General features: G+C 32.1%; 1 protein-coding gene across 1 annotated transcript; it reads left to right on the top strand.

The window, feature by feature from the left end:
* Positions 1-1,305: 1,305 nt before the first annotated feature.
* LOC102607278 (uncharacterized) lies at positions 1,306-8,890 on the top strand. Its single transcript, XM_052431246.1, has 16 exons — positions 1,306-2,573; positions 2,980-3,096; positions 3,186-3,290; positions 3,370-3,584; positions 3,653-3,863; positions 3,964-4,201; positions 4,309-4,459; positions 4,540-4,845; positions 5,610-6,816; positions 6,889-6,993; positions 7,088-7,192; positions 7,274-7,485; positions 7,581-7,791; positions 7,874-8,111; positions 8,194-8,344; positions 8,452-8,890. The coding sequence occupies exons 1-16, from the start codon at positions 1,322-1,324 to the stop codon at positions 8,764-8,766; spliced, it is 5,139 nt and encodes a 1,712-aa protein (XP_052287206.1). The 5' UTR covers positions 1,306-1,321; the 3' UTR covers positions 8,767-8,890.
* The last annotated feature ends 7,860 nt before the right edge of the window (positions 8,891-16,750 follow it).

Raw genomic sequence — 16,750 nt, 5'->3', positions numbered from 1 at the left:
AAAGAACAATAGCTGCTATCATTCAGAGCGTCCACTCAAACTTATAGGATATGTAAGTATCACTATCCAGTCAAATCTTTTTGGATGGCCTGTACAATCTGATCTTCAGAGAGTACTCCAAAACTATTGATATTTTTCTCTAATACTATTATAAGCCTTTAGATATCAATTTAAGTTTTTGGGTCAAATAATTTTGCTAACATGCTATCAGGATCTATTAAAACTTGTCTGTATATCGTTGTTAGACCGTTACCTATTAGCTTAACTTTTTGGGTCAAGCTGTTTCAATAACAAAAACCTAACTCTTTCAGGCATGGCAACTCTGGAATGAAGGGAAATGTATAGAGCTCGTGGACACAGCACTGGATGAATCATGTTCTCCTAATGAAGTACTCAGATGCATTCATGTGGGTCTACTGTGCGTACAGGATCAGCCAACGGATAGACCCACAATGTCCGATGTTGTTTCCATGCTTACAAATGAAACTATGATTCTACCTGCGCCAAAACAACCGGCGTTCTTTGTCGATGTCAATCCTGATGAAGAAGTACTAGATGTTCTCAACAATGATTCAAAACATTGTTCAGTTAATTAATTAGATATACTACTAATTAATATGATCACCTACGCCATGTGATTATCAAATACTAGTAATCAACGATTGAGCCATTGACTGTTCACGTTAATTCGGAGGCATCAACTTCTCCTGGTGGAAACTTGCGCAAACGGCCTAACAAACGATTTCCGGCTTAGAATCCTTTCATCGTTTTAAAAATTAGTTAAAAAAATTAATTTAATTGTAAATAAAGTTAAAAAAAAATGACTTGATTGTCAATATCAACATTTAAAACTCAATTTTGACCACTCATTTAATAAGGAGAGACTATGAGATTTAAAAAAAAAAAAAGATACTTGTCCAACATTTCCATAACATGTCTCCTCATGTATACATTAAATAATTAATTATCGTCGACTTTATTTTCATTCTAAAGACAAAATGATGGTAACTTGTCATATATACTTATTTGCTTGAAATTATTGGCAAGTCTTATTGTCAATATTGTCATTATTCAAGAATGTTGAATTATTATCTACTAACGGATACAAAAGCATAAATTAATGGCAACGAAAAGTTGTTTCCATTGGGAGATTTGTCTTTAGGGTTAAAATTGGGATGATAATTTGGCTATACGAAGCTTCCATGAAAAAACCAACACTTTCAAAGTCCATAGCCAATAGTCACGGTCGTTGGCTGATTGATGCATATTATATTTCAAGGACCACTATTATTCGATGACTCATTTTTGCATTTACACTTGTATGTGCAAGACCAGTGAACAGAGAGGTTATCAAAGAACGCACATTTTGATTCGTTTCTTTCTGCAAAGTACACACTCAGTTCCACTAATGGGTATCAAACAAAGAATTGACCTCCTTATCAGCTTTTCATTCTTTGTTCTCTTGACGGGGCCTTGCTATTCCCAGACTGACACATTACTTCCAGGCCAACTTCTCAAAGATGGAGATGAGTTGGTTTCAGCTTTTGGCAACTTCAGGATGGGATTCTTTAGCTATATGTCCTCAGAAGATCGGTACTTAGGAATATGGTACCATAGGCCAACAGATCCATCTGATTCGCACTGGTCCTACGGGTCCCCAAAAATAAATCAACCAGTGTGGGTTGCCAACAGAAACACCCCAATCGCTGATAAATCCGGAAGCCTTACAATAGACAGCAGAGATGGCAATTTAAAAATTTTACGCAAAGGTGGAAATTCTATTGTAGTAAGTTCGGTTCAAGCAATGGGTAATACAAGTGCTGCTTTATATGAAACCGGAAATTTTGTATTATATGAGACGAATCCAAGTGGATCTATGGAGCGGGAGCTGTGGCAGAGTTTTGACTATCCAACTGATATTCTTCTGCCAGGAATGAAACTGGGACTTAATTTGCAAACTGGGCACGGGTGGTTTCTCCGGTCGTGGACATCAGAGGACTCTCCTGCTGAAGGGGAATTTACGCTCAACATTGATCCAAATGTCTCAAACCAGTTGATAATCCAGCGGAGAGGGGAAGTCCTTTGGACCAGTGGCCTTTTCCCACACTGGCGAGCTCTTGACCTTGATTCCGACTTCCACTTCAGCTACACTTTAAATGAAAAAGAAAGATATTTCAATTATTCTCTAAACGGAAATTTTACTTCATTTCCAACACTTCAAATTGACTCCAGAGGTTCACTTACAGTTACAGGTGCTCTTCCTATTTCGTGTCCTGGCTCTGAGGGATGTGTGAGGCTTTCCAGCTGCATAGGATATTTTCCGGATGATTTTGAATTGAACTGGGCACGGAAGCGGGGTTTCATGTCCGTGGATGGGTTCAAGTTCAAAGGTAGTAACAACACGAGCAGAGACGATTGTGCAACCAAATGCTTGAGTAATTGTTCCTGTATTGCCTTTGCAATCACAAATGAAAATAACAATACCGCCTGTGAGATCTGGAGCAGAGGGTCAAAGTTCATAGAGGATAATAATAATACAGATGCTCGCTACATAAGCGTGTGGGAACCCAAAGGTAAGTCTGCTTCAGTAATTATAATAACGCAAATACTATAATTTGATGTATCACGTCCAAGCTGGAGAAGAAATTGTAAGGTATTAATTACTTGTAAGTAAAAGCAAGACTTAAATTTTAGGACCTGCATCCCTTTGTTCTTTATTCGAGACCAGTAAAGCAGATCTAATAGACCTATCATTTAACTCAAGACAAAACCATAATACTTCAGTTCAAGATGTTTAATTTACTCAAAAGCAGAGTAAATCCTGAAAATTTACTACCTTGTTTTTAATATGTTTGAAATTTGTATACAAGAGGATGTATGTCACCAAGTCACAAATGTTTTACTTTTAGTAGCTTTTCTTAAAAGTCTAACAAGCATAATTAGGTAACAAGCTATTTTTATGCTTTTCATTTGAATTAGGCATTGAAGAAAAGAAGTGCTGGCTGTGTCTAATCATTCCACTGGCAGTAGCTCTACCTGTGGGGATCCTGTCATGTTCATTATGCTTTCTGGCAAGGAGAAAATACAAGGCAAATGGTATGCAATTGGTCAAAAATATCTATCATTATTGATGATCAATAAAAGCAAGGTTTTACTTAAGCCTTTCGCTCTATCGTTTATTGCAGAGAAGTGGTGGATTTCATTAACCATTGCTATATCAGCAGCTTTAACATTCATACCTTTGCTGAGCTACTTATGTTATCTGATTTATGGAAAAATCAAGACTAAAGGTAATAACTTGGAAAAGATATATTATTAATACCAGTGAATAACAAGAATCTGAACTATGCCTTTCGTGATCTTAATTAGTGGAACGAATTATGAACCAAAAGAAGCTGTTACGTGAACTCGGAGAAAACCTGTCGCTTCCCTCAACAAATGGCGATGGAAAAAGAAAGGGAAATGACCATAACAGCATGAAATACGGATTAGAGATCTTTGATTTTCAAACAATTTCTGCTGCTACAAATAATTTCTCAGCAGTAAATAAGCTTGGAGAGGGTGGTTTTGGTCCAGTTTATAAGGTGAAATTTTGCAACTTCTATTGATATTAAGTGCATAACTGGTTATTCTTATAGAGACATGATTTCAGGGGCAACTGCTAAATGGACAAGAGGTAGCAATAAAGAGACTTTCAAGAAGATCTGGACAAGGAATAGTGGAGTTCAAGAATGAAGCTAAACTTATTGCGAAACTCCAGCATACAAATCTGGTGAGGCTTTTAGGATGCTCTCTCCATGGAGAAGAAAGGCTTTTAGTCTACGAGTTCATGCCAAACAAAAGTTTGGATTTCTTTATTTTCAGTAGGTTCCCTCTTCAATATGTAAGTAGTATTTGGCTACAACATTTCTCTGCTTTGTCAACTAATATTAGTATTTTTGTTTCTGTTCTATGATGAGACAGACTCTAGAAGAAACAACCGACTGAATTGGGAAACACGCTTCAGTATAATTGAAGGGATTGCACAAGGACTTCTTTACCTCCATAAGTATTCAAGGTTAAGAGTGATTCACAGAGACTTGAAAGCAAGCAACATTTTACTAGATGACCAAATGAATCCAAAAATCTCCGATTTTGGTATGGCTAGAATTTTTGGATTGAATCAGTCAGAAACAAACACAAACAGAGTTGTTGGAACATAGTAAGTATATACTATATTTACAATCCAACATATTAGTTTGCTTTATTCATGTGCAGATATCAATTTCTTGCTTCCAGTTACTAAAATAGTATTCAATTATTTATCAGTGGCTATATGTCTCCGGAATATGCGATGAGTGGCGTTGTCTCAATCAAAACTGATGTGTTTAGCTTTGGAGTCTTAGTACTGGAAATTGTGAGTGGCAAAAAGAACAACGGTTGCTATCGTACAGATCATCCACTCAACCTTATAGGATATGTAAGTATGCTGAGTTAGACTGAATTTCGTTTGAGTGATACTTGCAGTCTTACCTTGACTGTTCTTGTTGCATGTTGAAGGCATGGCAACTGTGGAATGAAGGCAAAGTTTTAGAGCTAGTAGACATTGCATTGGAAGGATCATTCTCTCCCAATGAAGTACTGAGATGCATTCATGTGGGACTATTGTGTGTGCAAGACCAAGCAACGGATAGGCCTGCAATGCCCGATGTTGTTTCCATGGTTACAAATGAGTCTCTTTCCCTCCCTGCGCCAAAGCAACCAGCATTTTTCATCAATATTACTGCTGAAGAACCACCAGTTTCTGAAAGTAACGCAGAATGTTGTTCAATAAATAATGTATCAATTTCAGTATTGGAAGCAAGATGATACACAGTTACATAATTCAGTCAGGTAGCTATGTTGAAATTCTAGCACGAACAGAGAAATCAATGTTCGATGCTTGCATTTTGTGAATGGTAATGTGTCAATTCAACACACGAGTTAATAAACCTGCATTTTTTATTGATGTTACCACCGAAGAACCAGAAGCTACCGAAAACAAGTCAGAAGTTTGTTCCGTATATAAAGAATCGATTACAGAGATTGAAGCAAGATAAAAGTAATACTGGCAGTGAAATAATTTTCTGTATTGATGAAGCAAAACGGCACAGAGATGCATAGAGGCGATGATTTATGTTGATTTTGTTTTTCATCATACTACTGATGTTATGAATCACTTTATACTAATCCAAATTCATAAATGGATTACTTTGCAAACGGCAGAATGTTCCATATATTCTATATATGTAGATTGAGTGGCAAGAAAATGTTTGAAAGTGACAGTTATAAACGTAGAGGGGCAAGAGTATTTGTTCAAATTTAGGCCATTGCTATTTAAATTTTTGCTATGCGTTACTGTCCTCATCCAATATTGAATTGGAAACAAAGTCATAACCAATGTCATTAACAAATCTAGTCCACTCCAGTCTGGCATGCACTGGGAGACTTTTGTGACATACCACAATTGAATGCTATTCAAAAGATTTTCAGTTCAAAGTAAGCAATTAAGAGGGCCTAGCCTAAAGTCAATAGTCAATGTCGATGGCGGACTGCTTCTCATTGATTATATATAACCACTGCTACTCACAAAAGCCAACAAAACAATGAATAGCAAAGGAAGCAAGTATGCTCAACTGAGCTTTTTATGGCTCATGCTCTTGCTGGGATCTTCAGATTCCACCCTGACTGACAAATTAGTACAAGGCCAATTGCTCAAAGATGGGATGCTACTGGTTTCAGCGTTTGGGAACTTCAAGTTGGGATTCTTTAGCCCTGCGAGCTCTACTACGACAGAGCGCTACTTAGGAATATGGCACGATACAGCTCCAGACACTTTGGGCTGGTATTTCCGACCTATTTTGCCTCGTTATCAAACTGATGAGCCTATATGGATTGAAAATCGGAACACCCCAATCTTAGATCAGTCCGGAGTTCTTACAATAGACAGCATCGATGGCAATTTGAAAATTTTACACAATGGGGGAAATCCTATTGCTGTAAGTTCGGTTGAAGGAGCTAGTAACAATACAAGTGCTACATTGCTGCAATCTGGCAATCTAGTCCTACGGGAAATGAACACAGATGGAACTATAAAGCGAGTGCTGTGGCAAAGCTTTGACTATCCGACTGATACACTTCTTCCAGGAATGAAACTGGGAATTAACTTGCAAACGGGACATCAATGGTTTCTCCAATCATGGCTTGATTATTCCTCTCCTGCTCAAGGCTCATTCACCTTAGGAATTGAACCCAATGCCACAAACCAGTTGATCATCAGATGGCGACGAGAAACGATCTACTGGACTAGTGGGCTTTTGCTTAATGGGAACTTCAACTTCTCTCGTTCGTGGAATCTTAGTTTTAGTTACACTTCAAATGAACAAGAAAAGTACTTCGAGTATTCTTTAAATGAAGGGGTCACTTCATCTGTATTCCTAAGAATTGATCCGGAGGGTGCACTCTCGGACAGCAGAGGATCGTTTGCTCCTTGCACTTACGGAGGATGTTGGAATCAGCTTCCACGTCCAATCTGCAGGAAAGGCACTGGTCCAGAAAATTTCCAGAGCAAATTTGGGCTCATATCTGAACATGGATTCAAGTTCAAAGAAAGTGACAACATGTCCTCTACTGACTGTCGAGCCAAATGCTTTTATAATTGTTCTTGCATTGCCTTTGCTACCGGTACCAGAGGATTTAAAAATAAGCAGGCTTATTGTGAGATTTGGAGTGAAGGGACAGAGTTTACAGAGATTGCCTCGAACAATTCAAGAGAAATATTCATCCTCGCAATCAAAGGTAACTGTCATTAATCATTTATTGTCACATTGTTGTTGTAAGACAAATGAATAAGTGAAGATCATTTAACAGAAGAAAAGAGGAAACCAAAATTAATTGGTGCAATAATAGGAGCCCTAATGGTACCCCTGTTGGGTTCGATGTGCTATCTTATACGGAGAAAATACAAAGCACAAGGTATGCAATCTATCAAACTACCATATTTCTCACTTTCGCATTTACTTTGAAATCTATCGCATATGAATACGGCTAGGATTTGTTCCAATTCCAGAAGAGAAGTGGTGGCGTTCATTAACCATTGCTATAGGAGTAGTTTTGGGGATACCCATGTTGTGCTACTTGTGCTATGTGACATGGAGAAAACTCAAGGCAAAAGGTAACTCCTGGAACAAATAATTATTATCATTCAATCAATAACAATATAATTGAACTATATTTTCCATGTATCTAAAATTAGTGGAAAACAAAATGAACCAAATGAAGCTATTACGTGAACTTGGAGATAACGTGTCACTTCTGCCGACATATGGGAAAAGAAAATCACCAGAGAAAGATCAAAGCATTAGCCACGAGCTGAAGATATTTGATTTTCAAACCATTGCAGCTGCTGCAAACAATTTTTCTACTACAAATAAGCTTGGCGAGGGTGGCTTTGGTCCAGTTTATAAGGTAGGTATATACATACATACATACACAATCACACACATATATATATATTAAGATGTATAATAAAATGATTGTCAGCTGATTGAGCAACATTTCAGGGGAAATTAGCAGATGAGCAAGAAGTAGCAATAAAGAGACTTTCTAGAAGTTCGGGCCAAGGAATAGTGGAGTTTAAGAATGAAGTTAGACTCATTGCAAAACTGCAGCACACGAACCTTGTTAGGCTCTTGGGGTGCTCTCTCCATGGAGAAGAAAGGCTCTTAGTTTATGAATTCATGCCAAACAAAAGCTTGGATTTCTTTCTTTTCAGTAGGTCTCTTTTCACAAGATTAGTATTCTAATTTCTAATGCGAAACCTATCATTATTCATACTATTATCTGTTTGATGCAGACTCTGGTAGAAAGAACGTATTGAATTGGGAGAAACGTTTCATTATAATTGAAGGGATCTCACAAGGGCTTCTATATCTTCACAAGTATTCAAGATTAAGAGTGATTCATAGAGATTTGAAAGCTAGCAACATTTTACTTGATGACAAAATGAATCCTAAAATTTCTGATTTTGGAATGGCTAGAATCTTTGAGGTGAATGAATCAGAAGCAAACACAAAGAGAATTGTTGGAACATAGTAAGTACCATTTAAGATATAACACTTTGTGGCTTTTCGCATAGAGCATGCATAAACATTTTCCCTCTCAATTTCTTTACAGTGGCTATATGTCTCCAGAGTATGCCATGAGCGGAATTGTCTCAATAAAAACAGATGTATTTAGTTTCGGAGTCTTGGTACTGGAAATTGTGAGTGGCCAGAAGAACCATACACGCCATCATCCAGATCGCCCACTCAACCTTATAGGATACGTAAGTATTCGTTCTTAGGACTGTGAGAGAGGTTGCCACGCGGCTTTGCGTTGCCAAATCCAGTGCTTAATTACCCTTATGCGGTTTTAAAACTTACCATTTTTCAGGCATGGCAGCTGCTGAGCGACGGCAAAGGTTTGGAGCTAATAGACCCATCACTGGAACAACCATGCTCTGCTAATGAAGTGATGAGATGCATTCATGTGGGTCTCTTGTGCGTACAGGACCAGGCAATGGATAGACCCACAATGCCTGAAGTTGTCTGCATGCTTCAAAATGAAACAGTGCCTCTGCCTCCACCAAAACAACCTGCCTTTTTCATCAACGCTAATGCTGATGATCAAGTGCCGGAAGTTCCGGATAATGAGGTTGCAAAATTTTCAACAAACGATGTAACAATGACAACGATGGAAGCAAGATAAATATATTGGCTGTAATAGTAACATGATTCAAAAAAATGACACGCCATCTACATGCTTCCAGTTAACTGTTTACGGGGACTTCTGTAATAGTATTTTTGGCGTTTCTTATTTTAATTTATTTTAACACTTTTTTTCATTTTTGGAGTGAATTAATAGGCTTACATTCATAGATTTATGGCATTTTATACAAAATATAAATTTATCCTATTTTATAACATAAAACACACAAATACGGCATTGTCGATGCACGATATGATCTGTTAGTTTTGACAATTGCACTAGAGACTTGCTATAAATTTATTGCCAAATTCACCCAAGTTCTTCAAAGAATCAGCCTATCTTTTAGTCTAATGCTTTTTATTTATTAAACCGAATCAACAATAAAAGAAAATGGAGAGCAAATTATAATGTGAAACATTTTAAATCAATTTGTAATGTATATAGAGTAAAAAAAAATTGTAATTTAAGTTTTATAAGAACACAACTACTGTAAACTTCGTGATACTCTATATAGAAATAATCTTTATTTAACAATAAAAATTTTGGTCAAAATTTAGTTAAGTTATAAATAAAAATAAACTCTACATTGTAATAAATTATAATTTTTATAAATTATGTCTTAAGAAACTTGTCTTCACATAGTAATGATTATTGGTATATTGTAAAAAAAATTATTCTTTGTTATATTAAAAGTTTAAAATAGAATAAAATATTTTTCTAAAATTATTTGAAAAATTAATTTATTTGTTAGATTTTCAAGATAACTTTGCATAATCCCAACATTACATATTAGATTTATGCACGAACTTTTTAAAATCATGTTTATTTCTTTTATCATTGTCCTTACATTAGATTTGGCATACTTCATTAATTAATTGTCAATGTAGCACATATTTTATCCCATATTACTTCAATTACGAATAACTAAGTTAAAATAATAATTTTTTTATCTATGCCTCTATTAAATTATAATCTTCTGATAGTAATAAATTAGTTTAGTATAATTTTATGACTATAATGGGGTTTCAATATACATGGTATGGATTATGGAACTTATCATAATGGGGGTCGGCCTGCAATACATCGCTGTATCTGGTACAGCCAATTTTTATTATTTTTTTAATTAATTTTATAATCGGCCACCGGTTATCTCTTATTGTAATCGATTAGGGTGAAAAAATTAAAGGTAAATATCATACAGCTACCGTTATTTTAAGTATATAACAAGGTTATCAATTAAATTATAAAACTACCAAATACTCCCTCAACTTTACATGAAAATATATTTAAAAAATGAAACTTATATTTTTTTTCCTCAAAATATGTGACATTACTACTGCAAATATTATTGAAATATAAATAAATAAATAAATATAATTGTAAATTATTAAATATTTTAATACATTTATAAATTTAGTAATTTTTTGCATAAAAATTTATCATAATATTTTATTAATTTTGTATAGGTCAATGCAATCTAAATATTTAGATCACTAATTAATCAGATTTATTTTCAAATAATTGAAAGAAATCAATCTGATAATACATATAAAGTGATTCAAACCTCTACCCACTAATATGAGAATAATTTTTGTCTAACTTTTGGATAATTATCAAAAAAGTATCTTGTTTTTTTTAATTAATTATCTTGTTAATTATACCAAACATTATAATTATCAATCAAATATTATTGTTTTTTTATTATTAATTTATTGCTATTGGCCAATATTATTATATGATATATATAGGCAGATTTAATGTATCTCAATCTCTTATGCAAATTAATTCATACAAACCTATGTGAAATTAATTTATTCTTTTATACTGCATTATTTTGATGGTTATATTGATTCACTATTTTCAAATGATAATATTTTCTTAAATACTTATAATAGACATGTCTATACATTAATGGTGTGTTTACTTGAGTATTTAGGAAATGAGAATGAAGGAATGTGAATGAAACTCATATTTACTTAGTAAAATGTAATTTGAGAATAGAAATAAAATGTGTGGGTCCCACACAATTTTGTATCCCTATAATTTTTTCATATTTTCCAAATTATCCTCGTTCAAAGCACAATTAATTTTATTATTTTAAATGTCATTATTATTATTATTAAATTTTGTCATTATTATTATTATTATTAAATTTTATTAACTTTATTATTAATTATTGTTATTATTATTTTTATTAATATTATCATTATTAACATTTATTATTATTAATTTTATTTTTTTAATTAATATCATTTTTATAATAATATTTATACAAATACAGTATAACCTCTATAAATTAATACTCTATAAATTAATACTCGATAAATTATTAATATAATAATTTTTTGCAGTCCTGACTTAGGCCCTGAAGCTAAATTAATAATTTCGATAAATTAATAAGATAATTTTTTTGAGAACTCCTATATAACTCTATGGTCACATTTATATCATAAATTAATAATTGTAGAAATTATAAATACTGTGAAATTACAAATGTAACTGACTATGTCAATTTATTAAAATATGAGTCTATTGTAACTTGTTTTTTCTTGAAGTTTAAATCTAGTTGAATCTCATCTTTAATTTTTAACAAGTTAACAAGTTACTATGAAATAAAAGAATACTTTGTGTTTGTTTATCTAGACAATAATTTTAACTTAATTCATTAAATACATTTAATTTCTAATTTAGTTCATTGGATTTATGACTTAGCTAAATTATGTAAATACATGAATACTCTTTAATTACGTAGATAAGTAGTCAAATTCAATTGATACAATTTAATGAAATTACATTTATTTTAGTTCATTGAATACACTTAGATAAATTTATGTAAATACATGAATTTAGTTAATCAAGTAGATAGGTACATTAGATGAATTAGTTCAAATTCAATTAATGCAATTTAATAACTAACATTTAGTTTAGTTCATTGAATACATTTAGATAAATTTATGTAAATACATGAATTTAGTTAATCAAGTAGATAGGTACATTAGATGAATTAGTTCAAATTCAATTAATACAATTTAATAACTAACATTTAGTTTAGTTCATTGAATACATTTAGATAAATTTATGTAAATACATGAATTTAGTTAATCAAGTAGATAGGTACATTAGATTAGTTTTAATTCAAACAATTTAATAACTAACATTTAGTTTAGTTCATTGAATACATTTAGTAAAATTCATAAATTTATTTAATCAAGTATACATTATTTATTTGATGAATTTATTTAAATTCTATTGATTATATTTGTAAAATACAATGAATTTTCAATTAATTAAATGTTAGTTCTTTGTACTGTGAACACACTCTATAAATTAATAATTTATTAATTTATAGATTAATTAATATCTCTCTAAATTAATAAATTTCTATGGTCCCGACATTATTAATTTATAGAGGTTATACTGTATTTAGTTAATGAAAATTACATTATTTAATATTATGGGTATTTTGGTAAATTGATTCTCATTCTCATTTCTTATTCCCATTTATTTTGCCAAATAAACAGATCAGTGACATTCCAGCACATTTACATTCTCATTTATTTTAGCTAAGTAAATATTAGAATCTCATTCTCATTTCTCATTCATATTCCAGTCTATTCTTATTCTCGACCCATTTTCATTCCCAACTCATTCCCATTCCATCCAATTTCCATTCCATGAAGTAAACGCATCATAAATGTAATGCTAATTTTTTATCGATTGAATTTAGTAGTATCAAAATTAATGATTTATAATAAAGTGTATTTTTTTATGTTGTTAGTAACCATTATTACTTTGTTGGCCAATATTTAAATTGATTAAAATGAACTCAACTGAGATACTTGTTATCAATAGTAGACATTTATTATTAAAATGTGTATATAATCTGTAGTCTATAGATATGCTTTAAGAAATTTGTTTTGCATATTAAAGTTTTTGGCAAAATCTATTTATGCATATTAAATTTTTTCAATTTAAGTAAATCATATTTATAAGTTAAAGTTTATATTTAAAAATATAAAACAAAATTAGTTTTTCATTAAAAAATAAAAAAATATAAATAGCCCCACCGTCGAACCCTAATTTCTAGTTTCTACCTAACAATCAATTTTTTCGCTGCCGCTGCACAAAACCTTTGCTGCTGCCGCTCCCTTCTTTCTTGGCAGCCGCTGCCACTGCTACTTCCTTCTGATCTGGTTGGCTGACAACTTTAGCACTCGGATCTTTTGGCATAAATGTGAGCTGCTGCTTCCTTCTTTCTTTGTTGTCGCTGTTGTTGCCACTTCATTCTAATCTGGTTGGCTAACAACTTTAGCACTCTGAAAATTTCACTGTATATTTATCCACACTACCGTATTGTGCTAAAGTTTCGCTTTAATTTTGATTTTTAATTTATTACCTTATGTTTTGGCATTTTTTATATTTTATAGCTATTGTTGGATATTTTAGGTTGCTTGCATGTTTAGAAATTTAATTTTTTTTGGTTAATTTTATGATTTTGAGTTAGGTTTTTAAGTACTGTTTCGGTAGTGAGTGATGATATTTTTCTTCTTACTGTCAATATATATAATTACGTGACTAGATATTAGATTATTGCTGCTTCGTTTTTATTGGCACCAATTAGCTGCTGATTTTTAAGATCAATTTTAATGGATTCTTTAGTTTTGTTATTAAAAAATAAATAAGCCTTTCAATGGAGTTGCATGTCTTTTTGCTTTGATCTTTTACATATTGTATTGAGACAAAAGCTTCATGTGATTCTTTGTGATTTTTTTTACTTAGAAATCTCCAATTCTGCAATATATAAAGGACTTATAATCTTCACTGGCATTGAAAGGTTTTGGGGGTCTTTTTCCTTTAGTTTATTGCAAAATGTCCACGTATTTTGGAGGGGTGCCGACGAAGCAAGTGGTTTGGTTGGTTCTTTTGGATGCTCTTCATTTCTTGCACTTTTTTTTTTAACAAGAATTTGGGTATTATGCAGTTCCAAATTCGAGAAATCTTTGAATTTCAGCATTTTTCCCCCCTTTATCATAGCCAGATTCACCACATCATTTTAAGCTACTTGATCTTGCTCAACTGATTATTAGAGATTGTTGGTGCATATTCTTGAGGTAGCACTTTCGAATTAATTCCCTTTTCCTACTTCTCAGGGATTTTCAAATTTAGAATTATAGTTTATCTTGGACATTTACTAGGAGAATGGTGATTATTACATGAAAAGTGACAAGAATGGACAAGCAGTAAAAAATATTGGGGATGTCTGATTGGTACATTTTCTTTTTCTTGGGAATTTTGATGTTATGACAAGATCTCTGCATGTTATGTTTTAAGAACTACTTGCTTTTTATTTTTAACTATTAAAGCTGTTATGGCCTATAAATGCTGTAAAACTTGACACTTCTATTATTATAAACACGTTTCATTACAATTCTATTGTAATTAAACTTTCTTTTCTTCTCTTTTTGGCACTTTTGTAACAGGGCTAGTTTGCAGAGCAGACAAATGAAAAGCACAATGACTGTCTTTGTTTCCTTCTGGCTTTATGTCAGCATAGCAGGCTTGCAGCTCTCTACGGTAAGCATGTTTTGTTTATTTTTTTTTTCACTAAATCAATAAAATATTTTTATTATAAGATTAATTTTAAGAAAAAATATGTTTTTGTGATTGTAATTGTGTGATTGATTAGAGATTGTGTGTTTTGGATTTGATCTCATAGATTTAGAGTTGGATTATGTTTGGAATTGGAATAATGTGTTCATGCACATATGATGTTTGATGAAGTTCGCATAAGATTGATTCAATTATATAAGTTTTTGATGCTGAATTAAGTGGAGCAAAAAATTTTATCAATGGGTTGATTTCTGTTATGCAGGTGCTGTTTTTACTGCTTTTTTTGTAGAAACACAGCACCTCAAAGTTTTCAGGCGCTGCTTAGCAGCTGTTATATAGTAAAAATAGCATTTGGAACTTCCAGGTGTTGTTTTTGCTGCTTTTTATGTAGAAACAAAGCTCCTGAAAGTATTAGTGTTGCTTAATTGTTGTTTGACTTCCAAGTGTTGTTTAACTACTGTTATGCAGTAAAAACTTGACCTACAAGTTTTTGGGTACTGTTTTATTGTGGTTTATGCAGGAAAACAGCACCTGGAAACTTTCAGGTGCTGTTTAGCTGCTGTTTATGTAGAAAAACGGCACCTGGAAGTTTGTAGGTGATATTTTACTACTGTTTATAAAGAAAAACAGTACCTGAAAGTTTTCTAGTGTTGTTTAGCTGTTGTTATATGGCAAAAACAACACCTTGAACTTTTCAAGGGTTGTTCTACTACTGTTTTTGTAATTGAAACTACACTTGAAAATTTTAGATGCTGTTTTGCTGTAATTTTGCTGCTAAAAGTGCACCTGAAAAGTTCCAGGTGCTGTTCGGATGCTGTTTTGAATCTTCTTTAGTTCTTTTTTCTTATGTCTATACTTCATCTTTTTTTTCTTTAGTAATATGCAGGTACAATTTTGCAAGGTAGTATCCAAGCACGCTGTTATTTTTTTTTTATTAAGAGGTAGTAATCTAAACTTTAGGCCTCAGTTTTTTTCATTTTCAAGTGTATGATGGATAGGTATTGGATGTCATATGAATGATGTAGCTAAATGCTTTTTGGTTGTCTCTATTTTGGAAAATGTAGTGTCATTTATTATGAAATAGTTATTTTATATTTTGAAACTGCCTAATTAATATATTCCTCACTTTATAATTTTATGGAACAAAGAGTTGCACCAAGGAGAGATAGATTTGGTTAGACGCGAGTGGGCTATGTGCACATGGAAACTTGCAGTTACATTATTCCCTGATTGATAAATTTAAAATTAGTCTATAAAATTAATAGAGATATTCATACTCTTTCAAATGCAATGGTAATTAGTAATCTAGTGATTTATTAGTGCTCTGGTTACCTGAACAATGTGTTTGGATGTAATAAATTATGTCCAAAATAAATTATAAAAGTAGTGGAAACTATTATAAACGAGTAAACAAATAGTAAAATACATCCAAAATAAACAAGGTTTAGATTTAGACTGTATTTTACTTATAAGAATAAATCTATTTGCTGATAAATTTTTGCCAGTTATTTTTAGGTGCTTAGTTTTACTCACGAATGAATCTATATGCTTACAATTTTTGTCAGTTCTTTTTAGGTGCTTAGTTTCTTTTGCGTTTTTTTATCTTTTCATTAGGATGCTATTTCATGATGTATATTATTCATGCAATCATGAATTTGTACTGAAATTTATTCTTATTTATTTCGATGTATTCTCTTCTATCTTTATCGCTGAGATCAATTTGTCGTTAAATGAAAGTAGACATAAAAGTTTTAAAGAATGAGTACGCCAGTTGAGAATATTTTTTATATTCTAAATATTGCTGTTAAAAAATTCATCAAAAAAATATGTTATAATTAGAATGTAGTTTTGTGTTTATTTTATATTTAAGTTTCAAATTTTCTGTTGAAAACAATATATATCTAATCCTGCCTAAGAATTTAGATCATGCATTTGAAATTTGAATATATATTTTTTTGGGGCCTTTTTTTCTAATATCATTTGTTTTTTTCCCTTGTATGCAGAGATCCATGAAATCAAAATCTCAAATTAGTCGCATCTGAAGTTTAGCTTTTGGAAGCTATAAATTGATTTAATTTTGTATTAGTTCTATTGATGTTAAAAATTCGTAAATAGCTATTTTCTCGCAAACTTGTAAAAAGAATTCTTAGCAGAAGTGGTTTTAGGCTCGTTTCCTTCTGCAATTCCAACTTTTTAGTGGCCCTCACGTTAGTTCACTATTGTCACAAATTGCTTTAGTGATAGATGCTGTCATTTGTGTATTGGGAATTTTTATTTCATTAATTTTTAAGTACATCGGATAAATTAATAGGACATTATAATTTTATTTGCAAATAAATGCCAATAAATTTAAGAATAAAAGACCATTTGATCT

This window comes from Citrus sinensis, chromosome 7 (genome assembly GCF_022201045.2).
Source record: "Citrus sinensis cultivar Valencia sweet orange chromosome 7, DVS_A1.0, whole genome shotgun sequence".
Taxonomy (NCBI): domain Eukaryota; kingdom Viridiplantae; phylum Streptophyta; class Magnoliopsida; order Sapindales; family Rutaceae; genus Citrus; species Citrus sinensis.
The sequence above is the reverse complement of the archived record's forward strand: the minus strand, read 5'-3'. Positions and strand labels throughout refer to the sequence as shown.